Below are 21,335 nucleotides of genomic sequence, written 5' to 3'. Positions count from 1 at the left end.
ACAATACAATAAAACAAATATATTTAATTGTTTTTTTCATTATTTTAACAATAGGCTAATGTATATTACTTTATATAGATTCTACAAGAAACACAAAACTTAAAAACTAAATTATTTGCAATTGCAGACAAGGTTTCGTGCAGCTTCACTCATTGTAAAGGAAGACGGAAGTCCACGCAGGAGAAAAATGACTACAAAGATGGTGTCTGGGTTTTTCTTTTATAAATATATACATATTAAGTCTTTCATACATACATATATACATATATATATATATATATGTATATGTATATATATATATATATATATATATATATATATATATATATGTATATGTATATATATATATATATATATATATATATCTTTCTTTAGTTTATTTCAAACATGAACACACATCTTAATACGTCACACAATTTACATATATATATATGTATAAATGTATGTATGTATGTATATATATGTATGTATATATATATACAGTGTATATATATATATATTTACACATATATATATATATAATATATATATATATATCTTTCTTTCTTTAGTTTATTTCAAACATGAACACACATCTTAATACGTCACACAATTTACATATATATATATATATATATATATATATATATATATATATATATATATATATATATATATATATATATATATATATGTATAAATGTATGTATATGTATGTATGTATATATGTATGTATATATATACAGTGTATATATGTATGTATATATATATATACAGTGTATATATGTATGTATATATATATACAGTGTATATATATATTTACACACACACATATATATATATATATATATATATATATATATATATATATATATATATATATATATATGTGTGTGTGTGTGTGTAAATATATATATACACTGTGTATATATATATACATACATATATACACTGTATATATATATACATACATATATACATATGTGTGTGTATATATATATATATATATATATATATATATATATATATATATATATATATATATATATATGTATGTATGTATGTATATATGTATGTATATATGTATGTATATATGTATGTATATATGTATGTATATATGTATGTATATATATATATGAAAGACTTAAAGGTATACTAGAGGATGTTGTGGATCATGTTGACTATTGGTCCTCCTAATTGTCAATCATTCTGGTGATGTTACGTGAGGACATATATATATATATATATATATATATATATATATATATAAAATAAAACAAATGGCTTATGGATAAGCCATTTTTAATTTATTTATTTATTACAACGCCAAAATAGGCCTAACAACGCCAATGGTTGTAATTCTGTAGCACTTTGAGATTTGGAATCAAATGTAAAGTAGATTACAAATACAATCTATTATATAAATAAATAAATATAAGAAAAAAATATATATGTATATATATTTCTTTATATATATATATATATATATATATATATATATATATATATATATATATATATATATATATATAATATATATATATATATATATATATATATATATATATATAATATATATATAAGAAACATCACCACTTCAAGATGGCGGCCGAATTTCTTGCGTCACAGCAGCCAATGCTGCGTCTACTTCTAACATGTCTCTGACTGGTTGCTGGTTGTGTGCTGTTGTTCCCACTCCGGAAGACAGGGGGCAGTACCGTGACAAACCTCCTGATAGCCGTCACACACCACGTAGAAGAAGAGGCGCCTCCAGTGCTGATGACAAGCATGTCGAGGAGGAGAAGATCCAACATTTAAGTGTTTAATGTCTGCCCTTTTCAGCCTTTTAAGCCGCACTCTCTGAATGCTGGTCCTCAGTCAGACATACGCGCGTTTAATGAAGAGTCTTTTTATCAGCGGCCAGTTGTTACAATCCAGTTGCTGCGCTGGTGTAGCGGTTTAAGCTAACCGGGCTAAAGTGAGACGTTTAGTTTGGTCCTCGCACACAAACTTCATTATTCATTATGGGCATTCTGGAGAAGATTGCAGAAGTGGAGAGAGAAATCTCTCGGACGCAGAAAAACAAAGGTAAGTTAGTGCTAATAGAATAACTTTCATTTCAGTTCATGCATCCATTTTCTACCGCTTGTCACTTTTGAGTTTCGTTTTTTTGGTGCAACATGCATATAATACAACATGATGCATCACATATGTCATGTTGTGTCATTACAGCACGTCCGAAAAGGAGTAGGAAGAAGCAGAGTTTATTTAATCCTACCCCTTTTCATACCATAACACTTTTATCCCATTTCCTTGTTCTTTGTAACAGAACACTGAATAAATAAATAATAATTAAATAATATACCATAGTAAGTAAACAAGTATTAAATACATAAATACCTAGAGATGTCCGATAATGGCTTTTTTGCCGATATTCTGATATTGTCCAACTCTTAATTACAGATTCCGATACCAACCGATACCGATATATACAGTCAGGGAATTAACACATTATGCCTAATTTTGTAAAACACGGCACAGGTTTGTTTCAAAGGGTATATTTAATATTTTTTGGCCACAGTTTGAACAGTAACACTGTACTAATCAAATGTTTTATTTGACGTACCCCTAGATGGAGCTGCGCACCTTACCACGCTTTGGGAATCCCACCTTAGTCGATACATTATCCCACAAATTATTGCCGATAAACGATATTATTGTCAGCATTATTTTGAGAACAAATTAAGCACTAATGTAACCATAATATGGAATAATACTAATAATTAGAGATGTCCGATAGTGGCTTTTTTCGCCGATATTGTCCAACTTTTTATTACCGATTCCAATATCAACCGATACCGATATATACAGTGGTGGAATGAACACATTATTATGCCTAATTTTGTTGTGATGCCCCGCCGGATGCATTAAACAATGTAACAAGGTTTTCCAAAATAAATCAACTCAAGTTATGGAAAAAAAAAATGCCAACATGGCACTGCCATATTTATTATTGAAGTCACAAAGTGCATTATTTTTTTTATACCATGCCTCAAAACAGAGGTTGAGGTGGGGGGGCAGGGGTTAGCGGGGGGGGGGGGGGGGTGTATATTGTAGCGTCCCGGAAGACTTAGTACTACAAGGGATTCTGGGTATTTGTTGTGTTGTGTTTATGTTGTGTTACGGTGCGGATGTTCTCCCGAAACGTGTTTGTCATTCTTGTTTGGTGTGGGTTCACAGTGTGGCGCATATTTGTAACAGTGTTAAAGTTGTTTATACGGCCACCCTCAGTGTGACCTGTATGGCTGTTGACCAAGTATGCCTTGCATTCACTTGTGTGTGTGTTAAAAGCCTTAGATATTATGTGACTGGGCCTTTAAGGTTTATTGGCGCTCTGTACTTCTCCCTACGGCCGTGTACACAGCGGCGTTTTAAAAAGTCATACATTTTCCTTTTTGAGACCGATACCTATAATTTCCGATATTACATTTTAAAGCATTTATCGGCCGATATTATCGGACATCTCTAATTTATGAATGTGTCTAATTCTTTGTATGGCAGCGGCATCATGTCACTGTAACATACTTACAAAGTGTTGTAGTCTCCTTATTGTTTAATTTGGAGGTTATTATGGGTAATATAATGACACTGATGGAGGATGACATTATGGGTAATATAATGACACTGATGGAGGATGACATCATGGGTAATATAATGACACTGATGGAGGATGACATCATGGGTAATATAATGACACTGATGGAGGATGACATGGGTAATATAATGACACTGATGGAGGATGACATCATGGGTAATATAATGACACTGATGGAGGATGACATCATGGGTAATATAATGACACTGATGGAGGATGACATCATGGGTAATATAATGACACTGATGGAGGATGACATTATGGGTAATATAATGACACTGATGGAGGATGACATCATGGGTAATATAATGACACTGATGGAGGATGACATTATGGGTAATATAATGACACTGATGGAGGATGACATTATGGGTAATATAATGACACTGATGGAGGATGACATCATGGGTAATGTTGCGTTTGACCAGATGTTCCTCCAAGTGGGATGTAAAACGCTGGTCAGTCCCAAGTTTCTTAATGACATATAAACTGAACTCAAAAGGTACCACCAAGCCCCCCCCCCCCCTCCTCTCAACACTGATAAGAAGAGAGACTTGGGGGTTGTGTTCACATTCCAAATTGTTGCGTTTCAATGTTGCTTCAGTAATATAATGACAGTGATGGAGGATGACATCATGGGTAATATAATGACAGTGATGGAGGATGACATCATGGGTAATATAATGACAGTGATGGAGGATGACAGCTGACTGTGCTTCCTTTCCTTCCACAGCCACTGAGTACCACCTGGGCCTGCTGAAGGCCAAGTTAGCCAAATACAGAGCTCAGCTGCTGGAACCCTCCAAGTCAGCGGGGGCCAAAGGAGAAGGCTTCGATGTTATGAAATCTGGAGATGCTCGCGTTGCTCTTATTGGTTTCCCCTCTGTGGGTAAGGTATGTCAAGTTGTGCTCTGTGGGTAAGGTATGCCAAGTTGTGCTCTGTGGGTAAGGTATGTCAAGTTGTGCTCTGTGGGTAAGGTATGCCAAGTTGTGCTCTGTGGGTAAGGTATGTCAAGTTGTGCTCTGTGGGTAAGGTATGTCAAGTTGTGCTCTGTGGGTAAGGTATGTCAAGTTGTGCTCTGTGGGTAAGGTATGTCAAGTTGTGCTCTGTGGGTAAGGTATGGCAAGTTGTGCTCTGTGGGTAAGGTATGGCAAGTTGTGCTCTGTGGGTAAGGTATGTCAAGTTGTGCTCTGTGGGTAAGGTATGCCAAGTTGTGCTCTGTGGGTAAGGTATGTCAAGTTGTGCTCTGTGGGTAAGGTATGTCAAGTTGTGCTCTGTGGGTAAGGTATGGCAAGTTGTGCTCTGTGGGTAAGGTATGTCAAGTTGTGCTCTGTGGGTAAGGTATGTCAAGTTGTGCTCTGTGGGTAAGGTATGTCAAGTTGTGCTCTGTGGGTAAGGTATGTCAAGTTGTGCTCTGAACTAAAGAGGCTTTTACTTTTTCCTTAAAGGAAACTGCACTTTTTTTGGGTATTTCGCCTATCATTCACAATCATTATGAAAGACATGAAGACGGATGTATTTTTTTTTTTGGAGGATTCTATAAACCCAATATTAAAAAAAACTCCAAAAGCACCAACAATGCTCCATTTTGACTTGAACATCCAACCCCTTTTTATTTGTCAAGGTTTACATCCAACACATGTTTTTTCTTCTAAAGGTCTACATCCAACACAAGGTTTTTTTGTTAAGGTTTACATCCAACCCCTTTTTATTTGTCAAGGTCTACATCCAACACATGTTTTTTCTTGTCAAGGTTTACATCCAACAAGTTTTTTCTTGTCAAGATTTACATCCAACACATCTTTTCTTCTAAAGGTCTACATCCAACACGTGTTTTTTCTACTAAAGGTTTGCATCCAACACAGGTTTTTTTTGTTAAGGTTTACATCCAACCCCTTTTTATTTGTCAAGGTTTACATCCAACACATGTTTTTTCTTGTCAAGGTTTACATCCAACAAGTTTTTTCTTGTCAAGGTCTACATCCAACACATGTTTTTTCTTCTAAAGGTCTACATCCAACACATGTTTTTTCTTCTAAAGGTCTACATCCAACACATGTTTTTTCTTCTAAAGGTCTACATCCAACACATGCTTTTTCTTCTAAAGGTTTACATCCAACACATGTTTTTTCTTCTAAAGGTCTACATCCAACACATGTTTTTTCTTCTAAAGGTCTACATCCAACACATGCTTTTTCTTCTAAAGATTTACATCCAACACATGCTTTTTCTTCTAAAGGTCTACATCCAACACATGCTTTTTCTTCTAAAGATTTACATCCAACACATGCTTTATTTCTAAAGGTTTACATCCAACACGTTTTTTCTTCTAAAGGTCTACATCCAACACGTTTTTTTTTCTTTTAAAAGTTTACATCCAACACATGTTTTTTCTCGTCAAGGTTTACATCCAACACATGCTTTTTCTTCCAAAGGTCTACATCCAACACGCTTTTTCTTCTAAAGGTCTACATCCTACACATGCTTTTTCTTCTAAAGGTCTACATCCTACACATGCTTTTTCTTCTAAAGGTCTACATCCAACACATGTTTTTTCTTCTAAAAGTTTACATCCAACACATGTTTTTTCTTCTAAAAGTTTACATCCAACACATGCTTTTTCTTCTAAAGGTCTACATCCAACACATGTTTTTTCTTTTAAAGGTCTACATCCAACACATGTTTTTTCTTCTAAAAGTTTACATCCAACACATGCTTTTTCTTCTAAAGGTCTACATCCAACACATGCTTTTTCTTCTAAAGGTCTACATCCAACACATGTTTTTTATTTTAAAGGTTTACATCCAACACATGCTTTTTCTTCTAAAGGTCTACATCCAACATTTTTTTTCTTCTAAAAGTTTACATCCAACATGTTTTTTCTCGTCAAGGTTTACATCCAACACATGTTTTTTCTTCTAAAGTCTACATCCAACATGTTTTTTTCTTCTAAAAATTTACATCCAACACGTTTTTTCTCGTCCAGGTTTACATCCAACACATGTTGGATGTAAACCAGTATAATAAATGAATATTGAATATTACATATTATATCAGTGTTTTTCAACCACTGTGCCGCGACACACTAGTGTACCGAGAGATATTGTTTGGTGTGCCGTGGGAAATTATACAATTTCACCTAATTGGTCCAAAAAAATATTTTTTGTAACAAAACCAATAATTGTAATGGCCGTTGTTGAGTGTCTGTGTTGTCTAGATCAGTGTTTTTCAACCTTTTTTGAGCCAAGGCACATTTTTTGCGTTGAAAAAATGCGGAGGCACACCACCAGCAGAAATCATTAAAAAAACGAAACTCAGTTGCACCACTCCGCTAGCACCATGACGCTGTCAAATTTGTGGGACACAGCTCGAATAAAATAGAATAGAAAGTACTTTATTGATCCCTGGGGGAAATTCAGTACCACAGTTCGCTCACAATAGACAAATACTATACAGCATTATTCACATGTGAATAATATAAATATTCACAATGAATGTGTCTTCAACATGCATTATCACGATATAAAAGCTCTATCATCAGACAGGTTTATATAATTTATTAGGGATGATGTTTGATAAGGAATTATCGAGTTCGAGCCTATTATCGAATCCTCTTATCGATTCTCTTATCGAGTCCAGATAGGTTGTTGTATATGGAAAAAAACACACAATATTTGGTTTAACTAAAGCTCACTTTTATTATGTAATGAAAAAAATAAATCTAATAAATAAATAAATATTGACTGTTACCCACCTAAAAAAATAAAATAAAATGAATAAATATTGACTGTTGTTACCCAAAGTATATTAAGTGGGATTTTTCAGAGAAACAAATATATACAGTAACACGAAAACAAGCTGTCTCTGTGATCACTATAGGTGTATAAATAATAATATAGTGTTAAATAAAATCAGTCCCTTGGGCACAAAACTGGAAATAATACAGCTCTCCAAAAAGTGCACTTCTGCTGCTATTGGAACATAACTGTTTGTTATGATGCTTTGACATTTTTGCACTTTATTTCTTTATTGAAAGACAATTCTATGAAGAGAAAAGTTGTTTGCAAATGTGGTTACAATGCTAAAAAAATTAAAAGTTAAAGCTAAAAAAAGAAATACACTTTATTGAGTTAACATTCTTTCTTTATAGGGGGAAAAATGTTATGAGCTAGAGAATATAACAACTACACTACCCAGCATGCAACGGGAGTTACGAGCATGCGCGGTAGCCCCGAAAAGTGTTGCATGTTGCCACGCTGTGAAAGTAAACGTCAAGAACTCAGCCAACACGCCTCGTCTGCATTATTTATAATTAGACAGACAACACATCTACAGTGTGATTTTGTTTTGTTTACAAGGAAAGAAAAACAAAAGTTAAAAAAGGGAGATGTGTTGTATATATATGTATGTGCTGCGGTTGTTTTAAGAACGTTGCGACAGCTGCCGTAAAGGAGGTGCGTTGCTAGCCTGGTTGCTATGTTTTCGGTTGGTCGTAAAAGTGTTCTTCATGTGTTTTACCCTGCTAAAATCTCTCAGTAAAGTTATTCAATGGATTATAGCTTTTGTTTTGAACTTTATTACACCTTGGAGCGCTTTTTCCCGTCCATTGTTTTCCTGCTTTCGCTATCTGCGCCTAATGACTGAGCTACGTGACGTCATTTCTTGTGATGTCTCACGGGGCATTTCTGGTCGGGACGGGATTCGAATAAAGAATCAACTCTTTTCCTTTACTATAGTGGTCTCGATAACGGGTACCGGTTCTCAAAAAGGGATTCGAGTCCGAGGACTCGGTTCTTTTCTTATCAAACAACCGGGAAAACCGGTTTCGAGTATCATCCCTATCATTTATATCGTGTATATCGCTCAAACCTACCTATTATATACGGTATTGCCCCAAACATAAGACAGTCATTTTTACTTCGGAAACACTATGAGAAAGGCAGGTTTTGTGATACTGGAAAACATGACTTAAAGATTATTTCTTAATATTCATTTTGTTCCTTGGGTCTTGCAAAATAGCGGTTTGTTTTATATTTAGGGTTGTAGTATATTTTGGAAGGCTGGTACGCGTCCTTAACCAGACGGTGGCTTTTATGAATGAATATGTCGGTAAAGTGTCATATATTTGTCCCCCGCAGTCCACCTTCCTCAGCTTGATGACAGCAACGGCCAGTGAAGCAGCCTCCTATGAGTTCACCACCCTCACCTGCATACCAGGGGTCATTGAGGTACACATGACTTTCATCCTACTATCTTGTTTCTACTAACACTCACCTTTTTCTACTCCTAGTACAAAGGGGCCAACATCCAGTTGCTGGATTTGCCAGGGATCATTGAGGGTGCCGCCCAAGGTTAGTCTTCTGTACTTTCACTTCATTTACCACAACGTGAGCGACACCTGCACCCTCTTGTAAGACCCGATGCAAAAGCTGTATGGGAAAGTTTGCCTTTTACAAAGTTGCTAGTGCTCAAATTTGACTCTTAACTCTAGCACAAAGTGCAACTGGAATAAAAAGCCTCTTGTTACCTTAGTCCAGTGGTTCTTTTTTCACCAAGCACCACCTCAGAAAGCACTTGGCTTTCCAAGTACTGACATAATTAGGGATGATGTTCGAAATCGGTTCTCCCGGTTGTTCGATAAGAAAACAACCAATTCCATGGACTCGAATCCCTTTTTGAGAACCGGCCACTATAGTAAAGAAAAAGAGTTGTTTCTGTATTCGAATCCCTGGGAACGAATCCCTTCCCACGTACAGGAAATGCCCTGTGGGACCTGCAATGTTATGCCCATTTGATTGTAGACTCTTACTGACACCTTGTGGCGATATGAAAATACTACGCGTCATTAGTTTGGGCACTTCCGGGTTGAGACAATTGAGAAGTAGACAAGTTGTGTTAGCTCTTACAAGCCTTGGAAAAGATAAGTCTGTAAGTAAACTGTTTAACTTGTTTATGTAACTCAATATTAAGGTGGAAAGTGTTTAGGTGTAATACTAAGATGTTTATTGAAAAACGATTTTTTGGCTGCCAGTCGTGTATTTCCACCATCGAAATAGTTTCAACATTCAGAAGTATTTGTTTGATGATAGTACTGTATATTTGTGTGAAGCTAATATTTACATATTGTGTATTACATTTCAGTATGTTAATTGAATCACATAGCTTATACATTTGTCATTGTGTGTATTTCAGTTAAAAAAAAAAAAAAATAACAGTCCAGTGCAAGACAAAAGTAAAGATAGGAAAAGACAAAGCAAGATCAACAACAATAAAGAGCCTAAATAGATGAATCTGCTTTGGATTGTTTGTTAGCTGTCTGCCAAGCTGTACAACCTCAACACGTACAGTGAGGGCAGAACAGGCAATATGCAATTATTGCCAGGCTTCGCTCTCATGTAAGGGGGGAAGAATTGTTGATTGATGACTGTGGTGTCTTTAGTGTCATAGTGTGTGTAGTTAGTATGTTCCAATAGCAGCAGAAGTGCACTTTTTGGAGAGCTGTATTATTTTCAGTTTTGTGCCCAAGGGACCGATTTTATTTAACACTATATTATTATTTATACACCTATAGTGATCACAGAGACAGGTTGTTTTTGTGTTACTGTATATATTTGTTTCTCTGAAAAAATCCCACTTAATATACTTTGGGTAACAACAGTCAATATTCATTTATTTTAATTTATTTTTTTAAGGGGGGTAACAGTCAATATTTATTTATTTATTAGATTTTATTTTTTTCTTATATAATAAAAGTGAGCTTATGTTAAACCAAATATTGTTTTTTTTTCCCCACATACAACAACCTATCTGGACTCGATAAGAGAATCGATAAGGAATCAGTTCGATAAGAGGATTCGATAATAGGCTTGAACTCGATAATTTCTTATCAAACATCATCCCTAGTGCTGAGAGTGATTTACAACGTGAACTCTATTGCACCCTTTTTGAAAGGGCCAGACCAGGAAAACAAACACGGCAATTTATAAGTCAAAGTTATCAAGTTTGATTTCATTCATCATTCATTGAGACCTAATTAAAATCTTAGCAATGGCACAACTTATGTAGTGGATGATGTTGTTATTATTATGCATTAGTCATATGCTGACCTTTGACATCTGTACAGGTAAGGGTCGGGGTCGCCAAGTCATTGCGGTCGCCCGGACAGCAGATGTTGTCATCATGATGTTGGACGCCACCAAAGGCGACGTGCAAAGGTGGGTGACGCACACTTGTTGGTGGGTTTCATGTGTCACTCATTACGTTTACTGCCTTTGTCTCTGCAGGGAACTTTTAGAAAAAGAGTTGGAGACGGTGGGCATCAGGTTGAACAGCCTTAAACCCAATATATATTTTAAGGTTGGTACTTTAATACATTAAAAAATAGCAGTTTTGTAGAATAAGAAAATGTGTTTGTTGATCGTACTGAGTGGCTTTCACATAACTTTAACACCCCATGTTGAGTGTTGTGCAACATCAAAAGCAAAACTTAGTATTCCTACATTTTGATTTGTATTTATTAGGGGTGTAACGGTACACACAAATTTCAGTTCGGTACGTACCTCGGTTAAGAAGTCACGGTTCGGTTCATTTTCGGAACAGTAAGAAAACTACAAAATATACATTTTTGGGTTACCGTAATTTCCGGACTATAAGCCGCACCTGACTATAAGCCGCACCAGCTAAATTTAGGGGAAAATACAGATTGCTCCATATATAAGCCGCACCCGACTATAAGCCGCAGGGTTTTGATGTGTAATTAGCGTAGTATATAGGGGTTCCTGCTACCACGGAGGGGATTGTCGGGACAGAGATGACTGTTTGGGAACGCAAAGCGTCCCATTTATTAACAATAAATCTTTCAATCATTCAATCAAACTTTCACATCTTTGACATGGCGAACAGCATTCGTGCAGAGTACAAATAATACAACGGTGCAAAGTAATACAAAGTGCTCGCCTGTACGTTATCAAAATAACCAGCCTACCGGTATATGAAAAGTCAGTCTTTAATCATTGTGTCGTCGTCTTCCTCCTGCGTACTAAAACCACCGAAATCCTCTTCGTCGGTGTCGGAGAAGAACAGGCCGTAAATAAGCCGCACCCTTGTATAAGCCGCAGGGACCAGAACAAGGGGAAAAAGTAGCGGCTTATAGTCCGGAAATTACGGTATTTATTTACCAAATTTGCAAAATCTTCCACCAAAAATATTTTTCTTAGTGTAATATTTGATGTGAAGTAATGGGAACCTTGGATAGGTCAATACTTCATAATAACATTGATTTTGATTCAATATTATGTTTTGAGCAATGACAGTTTGAAAGAAGAAAAAAACAGCTTTGTTTTATTAGTCAACATTGCAACTTTTTCTAAATTACATTTAACCTTTAAGCTTTTTTATTTCACTTTTATGTTTTTGTTTATTTTAATAGTATTTTTAGAATGTGCCGTGGGCCTTTAAAACATTAGCTGTGGGCCGCAAATGGCATACTTTTGACACCTCTGCTATAGATAATAAAAAATTAAATGTGATAAATCTATGGATAAAAAGCAGAGCCTGGCGACGCATGCACGTTTATCATAACTCTCTCTCTCTCTCTGTCTCTGCCCCTCCCTCAACAATGCTGCTGCGCGCACAATTTGTTTTGTTTTTAACCCCTTCTTAACCCTGAACGTACATTGAAAATACACGCAACCCTAACTCAAAATGCCGGACATTTGAGGCATTTAAGAAACTCCGCCCGGACAGCTCCGCAAAAGAGGACATGTCCGGTGAAAAGAGGACGTATGGTCAGTCTATCCTAGCCCGTTAGCTGCTAGCATGCCGTGTGTTGTGCATTGTTTACACAACGTGCGTTACGCTACTTAATATGTCCGTGTGGAAACTCGTTCGGTACACCTCCGAACCGAACCGGAACCCCCGTACCGAAACGGTTCAATACAAATACACGTACCGTTACACTCGTAGTATTTATATTTGTCTACCATGTCTCTCTGTAGCAAAAGAAAGGTGGCGGCCTCTCCTATAACTCCACAGTTCCTCTCACACACTGCTCTGAGAAGCTGGTTCAGCTCATCCTTCACGAATACAGTATCCTTCACAACCGAGGAACAGGACATGGAACTCAAATGCACCAGTTTTGTGACGCCTTTGACTCACCGCCTCAGAAATCTTTAATGCAGAAGTGCTCTTCAGGGAGGACAGCACGCCGGACGAGTTCATCGACGTCATCGTCGGCAACCGAGTTTACATGCCTTGTCTATACGTATGTTTCTTTTAGAAGCTCCTAATGTTCTTCATGTGTGTACATTCATGCCTATGTGTCATCCAGGTGTACAATAAGGTGGATCAAATCTCCATTGAGGAGGTGGACCGCCTTGCTCGCAGAGCTAACAGTGTTGTTATCAGGTCAGCCATATTAATAACTCTGTGTGTTTTTCACGCTCTAATTGTGCTCTTTTTTTGTACTAGTTGTGGGATGCAGCTCAACTTGGATTTTCTTCTTGAGACGCTTTGGGAATACCTGGCTTTGATTTGCATCTTCACCAAGAAAAGAGGAGGTTTGTGTGCATGTCAGAAATGGCTTATAAATGCTCTCTTCATGTATTTAACAATCATCCGTGTTTTTGTTCGCCATCAGAGCGTCCAGATTTCAACGACGCCATCATAATGAGAAGAGGGGCGAGCGTGGAACACGTGGTCAGTAAACGCTCACTTAACCTACACTCGATATCACCGTGTCAAGTTAAAAGTGCTGTTTGCAACTTCCTCACAGTAACATGTTTACACTGGTCTAAATGTAAATTACCGTATTTTCCGCACCATAAGGCGACCCGTGTTATTAGCCGCACCTTCAATGAATGGCATATTTCAAAACTTTGTTTACCTATTAGCCGCCCCGTGTTATTAGCCGCACCTACGCTACGCTAAAGGGAATGTCAACAAAACAGTCAGATAGGTCAGTCAAACTTTAATAATATTTTACAAACCAGCGTTCTAACAACTCTGTTCACTCCCAAAATGAAATGTGCAATCACAAAAATAGTAACACTCAAAATAGTGCAGAGCAATAGCAACATCAATAACTCAACGTTGCTCGAACGTTAATGTCACACAACACACAAAATAAACATTTAAAGCTTACTTTCTGAAGTTATTACTCATCCACAAATGCCTCGAATTCTTCTTCTTCGGTGTGCCTCACTTGTTTTTTGACACCATCGATGATGTGGACGCGCATGAAGTCATAGATCAACAGGGACGGAGCTGCGTGAAAAAACTCAAAAGGTCTCTTCGCTCATCTTTTCTTCATCCATCCATCCCTTCGAGTTAGCTTTTATGATGACGCCGGCTGGAAAGTTCTCTTTTGGCAAGGTCTTCCTTTTGAATATCACCGTGGGTGGAAGTTTCTGGCCGTTAGCATGGCAAGCTAGAACCACAGTAGGGAGACTTCTCATTCCCTGTGGTGCGAATATTCACCGTACGTGCTCCCGTTGTATCCACAGGAATATCCCGTTGTATCCACAGGAATATCAAAAGTCAGTGGAACCTTGTACGCGTGTCTCTTAGTAGGAGACATTTTGTGGTCTTTACAGAAACACACAAATGAAATGAACCGTAATATCCGCGCGCTTCTTCTTCTACGGGGGCGGGTGCTCACCTTGGCGGTTGCTTACAGTAGAAGAAGAAGTGCTTCCTCTTCTATGGGGGCGGTTGATTACCGTAGAAGAAGAAGCGCTTCCTCTTTTACGGGGAAAAAAGATGGCGGCTGTTTACCGTAGTTGCGAGACCTAAACTCTATGAAAATAAATATTAATATTAATCCATATATAAAGCGCACCGGGTTATTAGCCGCACTGTCTGCTTTTGAGAAAAATTGTGGTTTTTAGGTGCGGCTTATGGTGCGGAAAATACGGTAGATCAGTGTTTTTCAACCACTGCGCCGCGGCACACTGGTGTGCCATGAGATACAGTCTGATGTGCCGTGGGAGATTATCTAATTTCACCTATTTGGGTTAAAAATATTTTTTGCAAACCAGTAATTATAGTCTGCAAATGATGTGTTGTTGTTGAGTGTCGGTGCTGTCTAGAGCTCGGCAGAGTAACCGTGTAATACTCTTCCATGTCAGTAGGTGGCAGCCGGTAGTTTGAAGCTCAAGTAAATGACTTCATAAAACTGCTTTAAAGGCCTACTGAAATGAATTTTTTTTATTTAAACGGGGATAGCAGATCCATTCTATGTGTCATACTTGATCATTTCGCGACATTGCCATATTTTTGCTGAAAGGATTTAGTAGAGAACATCGACGATAAAGTTCGCAACTTTTGCTCGCTGATAATAAAACCTTGCCCCTACCGGAAGTAGCGTGACGTCACAAGCGGTAGTGCTGCTCACAATTCCCCATTGTTTACAATGGAGCGAGCGATATTAGGACCGAGAAAGCGATGATTACCCCATTAATTTGAGCGAGGATGAAAGATTCGTGGATGAGCAACGTTAGAGTGACGGACTAGAATGCAGTTCAAGAGATATCTTTTTTCGCTCTGACCGTAACTTAGGTACAAGCTGGCTCATTGGATTCCACACTCTCTCCTTTTTCTATTGTGGATCACGGATTTGTATTTTAAACCACCTCGGATACTATATCCTCTTGAAAATGAGAGTCGAGAAGGTGAAATGGACAGTGACTTTTATCTCTACGACAATACATCGACGAAGCTCTTTAGCATGAGCTAACGTGATAGCATCTGTCTCAAATGCAGATAGAAACAAAATAAATAAATCCCTGACTGGAAGGATAGACAGCAGATCAACAATACTACTATCAGGAGACACCGAACCAAACACTGGACATGTAAATACACGGTTAATGTGTATTCGACGCCTGTCGAAGCCTAGCAATGCTGTTGCTAACGACGCTAACTTAACAACGGGACCTCGTCAGAGCTATGATAAAAACATTAGCGCTCCACCTACGCCAGCCAGCCCTCATCTGCTCATCAACACCCGTGCTCACCTGCGTTCCAGCGATCAACGATGCGGTCGGCGGCCCGGAGACGTAGGAAGTCAAGGTGAGTTCGCCGCTAGCGCGTCTGCTATCCAACAAAGTCCTCCTTGTTGTGTTGCTACAGCCAGCCACATACACCAATCCCACCTACAACTTTCTTCTTTGCAGCCTCCATTGTTCATTAAACAAATTGCAAAAGATTCACCAACAAAGATGTCCAGAATACTGTGGAATTTTGTCGAAGAAAACAGAGCTCTGTGTATTGTGTCCAAAAGGGTCCAAACACTTCCGTGGACCTCGCGACATCACGCGCATACGTCATCCTCCAAAGGCGTTTTGAACCGGACGTTCCCCGGGAAATTTAAAATTGTACTTTATAAGTTAACCCGGCCGTATTGGCATGTGTTGCAATGTTAAGATTTCATCATTGATATATAAACTATCAGACTGCGTGGTCGCTAGTAGTGGCTTTCAGTAGGCCTTTAAATGTTTGTAGTAGATTTTATTGTATACAATATTTCTTATCGAAAAGTTAGTTTTAAAAGGCATGTCACATATTAAAATTGTGCTGTTTTGGGGGGCCAGGCACCAATTAAATTGATTTCAATAAATATCAATGTGCGGCGTTGATTTGAGATACAAGTGTTTTCAATCAAAAGCACCACCACAGAAGCAATTAGGATCAAAAGTTGAGGTACTACTGTATAAATGGATGAATATAAATGTAATTTCTTCTGTCGGTTCTTTTTTTTAAGGTCACAAACCAGACAGGAATCTGTGTACTCGATAAATATAATCACAAAGTCACTAAGTTGGCAGCACTGGCCCCCCCACCCCTGCCAGGTCTTCTTATTCTCTGGCAGACCAGGTGTGTCGGGAAGTGTAGTCCGGAAGCATACTGCCACCCACTGTACGGAGTTGTGACGACAAGCTACATTCAAACACTTCTATTATCATTTTTATGAGTGACAGCAAGCAGATGTCATCAGTGTTTGAACCTGACAATACCCTTTTTCACAATATATGTCATGTTGTTTCCCCGACATTCCTTTTTTTGTGGAGGGCCGCTTCAAAAAAATACAGAATTTCTATTAAGCAAGACAAGAAGCAAGGAATTAAACAGAGACAGAATTCAATTTGGCTCAATTGAGGAGAAACGCGTAGACCTGTACCCTTGCACAGTGTCCCACCACACTCTGACGAAAGATTGTACGCCTCCTCTTTTATTTGGACTTTTCCCTGATTACATTTCTAAAGGAAGGGGGTCGTAAACCGCCGCTGCCTTTGGTCACAAAACAGTTCAAAGAAAAGGCGCCTGGAGGGGAGGCAGGTCCTGCTTCCTCTCCGCTTTGTAGATCTCGGGTCAAGACAAAATCTTCCTGTGGATTACAATACATCAAAGAAACCGACACCTTTATGTCGCTTCCCATCCTACACAGTGGAGTTTTACAAGCCTTTCGCTTGGTAAGATCATAGACAGCTTTTGTCCTCTCGCCGGGAACTCATGGCGACACAAAGTTTTGTGATAACTTAGATACAATTATTCTGACAGGTATGATTTTAGACCCAGAAACGTTGTGAAAATGTCAAATATGCTCTCTTTACACACCTTCTTAATCTTGTATCACTTGTGTCATTTCTAACTGAAATACACCAATCTAATACAATGAACTGTCATTTAAATCTGGCCAGCATGTGAATCGTTTTAGGGTCAGCTGACTTGTTTTTGGTTGTCTGTCTACAGTGTCACCGGATCCACAGAACCTTAGCCAGCCAGTTCAAGTACGCTCTGGTTTGGGTAAGTCTTGATCCAACACTCGGTGTGTTTAAATATCAGAATACGTCAATGATTGTACGTTTGACACCACTGCGATAGAGGCAAGGAAAACATAATACTTAGTGTAGGGTGTCCATACCCTTTTGCACGGCCTGTAAAACACATCATTTTTGCTGCAATTTCCCACCTGTGGAGTTACAGTAGTATCACAGCCGTAACAGAGGCGGGACACCACCTGTGGGTAAGGCCACTACACCATGTCCTGACCAGGACGCGTTTGTGGCCCTCTTTTTATACTAAATATATATTTTTACAGAACCAATGCAGAGATTTTCCTCACTAATAAGTGGATTTTTACAAAAATGTTGTACTGAAAACGGTCAATATCTACAAGAATTTAATACGATTTTGTGCAAAATTTACACATAAATGTTCTCACAGTTTAGTTTAGTTTAGTTTAGTTTAGTTTATTAAGGATCCCCATTAGTCTACACCGCAGTGGAGACTATTCTTCCTGGGGTCCAGGCAAAAAACATCACACAATCACAAAACAAAAGATTAAAATGCAGTACAACATGATCAAATAATACAATGTTGTAATACAAAAATAGCAAGTACGAGGATTCCGTACAAAATTCAGTGAAATATTTTTTACTATAATTTCTAAATGTTCTCACAAAACTTTTGTGGTATTTTGTACAAAAGTTACGGATTTTCCCATAACTTTGGTATGCTTTATTACAAAACCAGTATATTTTTTAATAATAATAATTTATTATGAGTTTGTACAACATTTTCAAATAGGGATGTCCGATATCGGCCTGCTGATAAATGCGTTAAAATGTAATATCGGAAATTATCGGTATCTGTTTTTTTTTATAATCGGTATCGGGTTTTTTTTGTTTTTGTTTTTTTTAAATTAAATCAACATAAAAAACACAAGATACACTTACAATTAATGCACCAACCCAAAAAACCTCCCTCCTCATTCACACAAAAGGGTTGTTTCTTTCTGTTATTAATATTCTGGTTCCTACATTATATATCAATATATATCAATACAGTCTGCAAGGGATACAGTCCGTAAGCACACATGATTGTGCGTGCTGCTGCTCCACTAATAGTACTAACCTTTAACAGTTAATGTTACTCATTTTCATTAATTACTAGTTTCTATGTAACTGTTTTTATATTGTTTTACTTTCTTTTTTATTCAAGAAAATGTTTTTAATTTATTTATCTTATTTTATTTTATAATTTTTTTTAAAAGTACCTTATCTTCACCATACCTGGTTGTCCAAATTAGACATAATAATGTGTTAATTCCACGACTGTATATATCGGTTGATATCGGTATCGGTTGATATCGGTATCGGTAATTAAAGAGTTGGACAATATCGGAATATCGGCAAAAAGCCATTATCGGACATCCCTATTTTCAAATAGATGTTCATACAGGACTTTAGATGGATTTTGTCCACCTCCAGGTTGGGTCTTGGGCGCAGTTAGGTGTTCCAACAGGACAATGACCCCAAACACACCTCAAAAGTGGTAAAGGAATGGCTAAATCCGGCTAGAATGAAGGTTTTAGAATGGCCTTCCCAAAGTCCTGGCTTAAACGTGTGGACAATGCTGAAGAAACAAGTCCATGTCAGAAAAGCAACACATTTAGCTGAACTACACCAATTTTGTCAAGAGGAGTGGTCAAAAATCCCAGCAGAAGCTTGTGGATGGCTACCAAAAGCGCCTTATTGCAGGTAAACTTGCCAAGGGACATGTAAGCAAATATTAACATTGCTGTATGTATACTTTTGACCCTCACATTTTCAGTAGACTCATAATAAATTCATAAAAGAAGCAAACTTCAGGAATGTTTTTTTTGTGACCAACAAGTATGTGCTCCAATCACTACATCACAACAAAATAAGAGTTGTAGAAATGATTGTAAACTCCAGACAGCCATGACATGATGTTCTTTACAAGTGGATGTACACTTATGACCACGACTGTAGGTCTTCAAGTCAATATGTCTAAGACAATGTCAATCATAAGTAAATCTTCATGTGTGTTGACACTTCAGGTAATAATGTAATCCCATCATGCATGACTCCACAATTATAAATGTGGGAGGTCATGTGCATCATTGTTAGTTTTGAATTCATGTTGATGAATGTAGTGATAGTGTGCATTGTGTTGATGAATGTAGTGATAGTGTGCATTGTGTTGATGAATGTAGTGATAGTGTGCATTGTGTTGGTGAATGTAGTGATAGTAGTGTGCATTGTGTTGATGAATGTAGTGATAGTAGTGTGCATTGTATTGATGAATGTAGTGATAGTGTGCATTGTGTTGATGAATGTAGTGATAGTGTGCATTGTGTTGATGAATGTAGTGATAGTAGTGTGCATTGTGTTGATGAATGTAGTGATAGTAGTGTGCATTGTGTTGATGAATGTAGTGATAGTAGTGTGCATTGTGTTGATGAATGTAGTGATAGTGTGCATTGTGTTGATGAATGTAGTGATAGTAGTGTGCATTGTGTTGATGAATGTAGTGATAGTAGTGTGCATTGTGTTAATGAATGTAGTGATAGTGTGCATTGTGTTGATGAATGTAGTGATAGTAGTGTGCATTGTGTTGATGAATGTAGTGATAGTGTGCATTGTGTTGATGAATGTAGTGATAGTGTGCATTGTGTTGGTAGGGCACCAGCACCAAGTACAGTCCTCAGAGGGTGGGCCTGACACACATCATGGAGCACGAGGACGTCATCCAGATTGTCAAGAAGTAAATCATTGGAGGTGGCACTCTTTACTTCAAACTAAACTTGTGTGTACAGCCATAAATCTCTTTATATGATTTTTAACACAGCAGACCTGAGTTTGACAAGCCATGATTCATTTCCCTTTTTATTATTTCAACAACATAAATTAAAGGAGAGAGAAAAAAATGAATAAATTGCAGATAACTTTGTGTGTGTTTGTCAATATTTCCAAAACTTTAATTACGTCTCAGAGCTGTAAAAATAATCAATTGTATTGAAGTGTGTTGTTTCAAATGTATCTTTATGGCTGTATTTTAGACGGCTGAAAATGTTTCCCTAGACTCCCCGGCAGTACGTGCTGTGTTCTCCCACGCTCAGCAGCACAATGGCAGCATTAAAAATGGAGTAGCATCTCCTGGTTGACAAGAGAACGAGGGGGCGTTAATGGATAGACTTTGCCAAAGAGAAAGAAGCTGCGAGTCCTTTCTTGTGTCCAAAAAGGTGTCCTTACTGAGGATGTCGTCAAAGTGGTAGCAGAGCCGGGGACGGAGAACTGCAAGGGAGGAAGAGGAGAAACAGGTGCAGTGGACCGTGTGTGTGTGTGTGTGTGTGTGTGTGTTCTTGTATTTCTAGCCTTCTTGAGACATGAAGAAGGACAAGTATCTTCCATATGAGGAGGTGTGAACAAGTGATGACATAAATCATGGTCCCGATAACATTGCATCTAAAAGACAATGTCTCATTTGCACCACTGCTGGTGACATCTATCAAAATGAGGGTGGTCCCAAAAAGGAGGGATTTTTCAAATTGACTGTGTGTCGCTTTTAAAAGTGCTCCCCCTCTGGTCAACATATGAAATAACAAGTGTGTGTAAAAATTTGAAGTGCTCCCCTTTTGGTCAACATATGTAATAGAATAGAATAGAAAGTACTTTATTGATCCCTGGGGGAAATTCAGCACCACAATTCGCTCACAATAGACAATAATAATAATAAATAACAAGTGTGTGTAAGAAATTGAAATGCGCCCCCTTTGCCCAAAATTAATAATAAAAAAAATGTATATAGGGACATACTGTAATAACTTGAAGTAAATAATGAAGATTATAAACCAATTAAAAACAAAAACTTCCCAAACATTTTTTTTAACTGCAA

At 37.6% G+C, this 21,335-nt stretch overlaps 1 protein-coding gene across 1 annotated transcript; it reads left to right on the top strand.

Moving 5' to 3' along the window:
- Nucleotides 1-1,689: 1,689 nt before the first annotated feature.
- drg2 (developmentally regulated GTP binding protein 2) lies at nucleotides 1,690-20,390 on the top strand. The gene is made up of 13 exons (XM_062049892.1): nucleotides 1,690-2,067; nucleotides 4,368-4,528; nucleotides 8,774-8,863; nucleotides 8,926-8,986; nucleotides 10,759-10,849; nucleotides 10,919-10,991; nucleotides 12,632-12,722; nucleotides 12,800-12,897; nucleotides 12,964-13,040; nucleotides 13,104-13,192; nucleotides 13,273-13,331; nucleotides 17,385-17,438; nucleotides 20,122-20,390. Exons 1-13 carry the CDS (start codon nucleotides 2,004-2,006, stop codon nucleotides 20,206-20,208), a joined length of 1,095 nt encoding a protein of 364 aa, XP_061905876.1. The 5' UTR covers nucleotides 1,690-2,003; the 3' UTR covers nucleotides 20,209-20,390.
- The last annotated feature ends 945 nt before the right edge of the window (nucleotides 20,391-21,335 follow it).

This window comes from Entelurus aequoreus, linkage group LG06, assembly GCF_033978785.1.
Source record: "Entelurus aequoreus isolate RoL-2023_Sb linkage group LG06, RoL_Eaeq_v1.1, whole genome shotgun sequence".
NCBI lineage: Eukaryota > Metazoa > Chordata > Actinopteri > Syngnathiformes > Syngnathidae > Entelurus > Entelurus aequoreus.
This window is presented reverse-complemented; position numbering and strand designations above follow the sequence as displayed.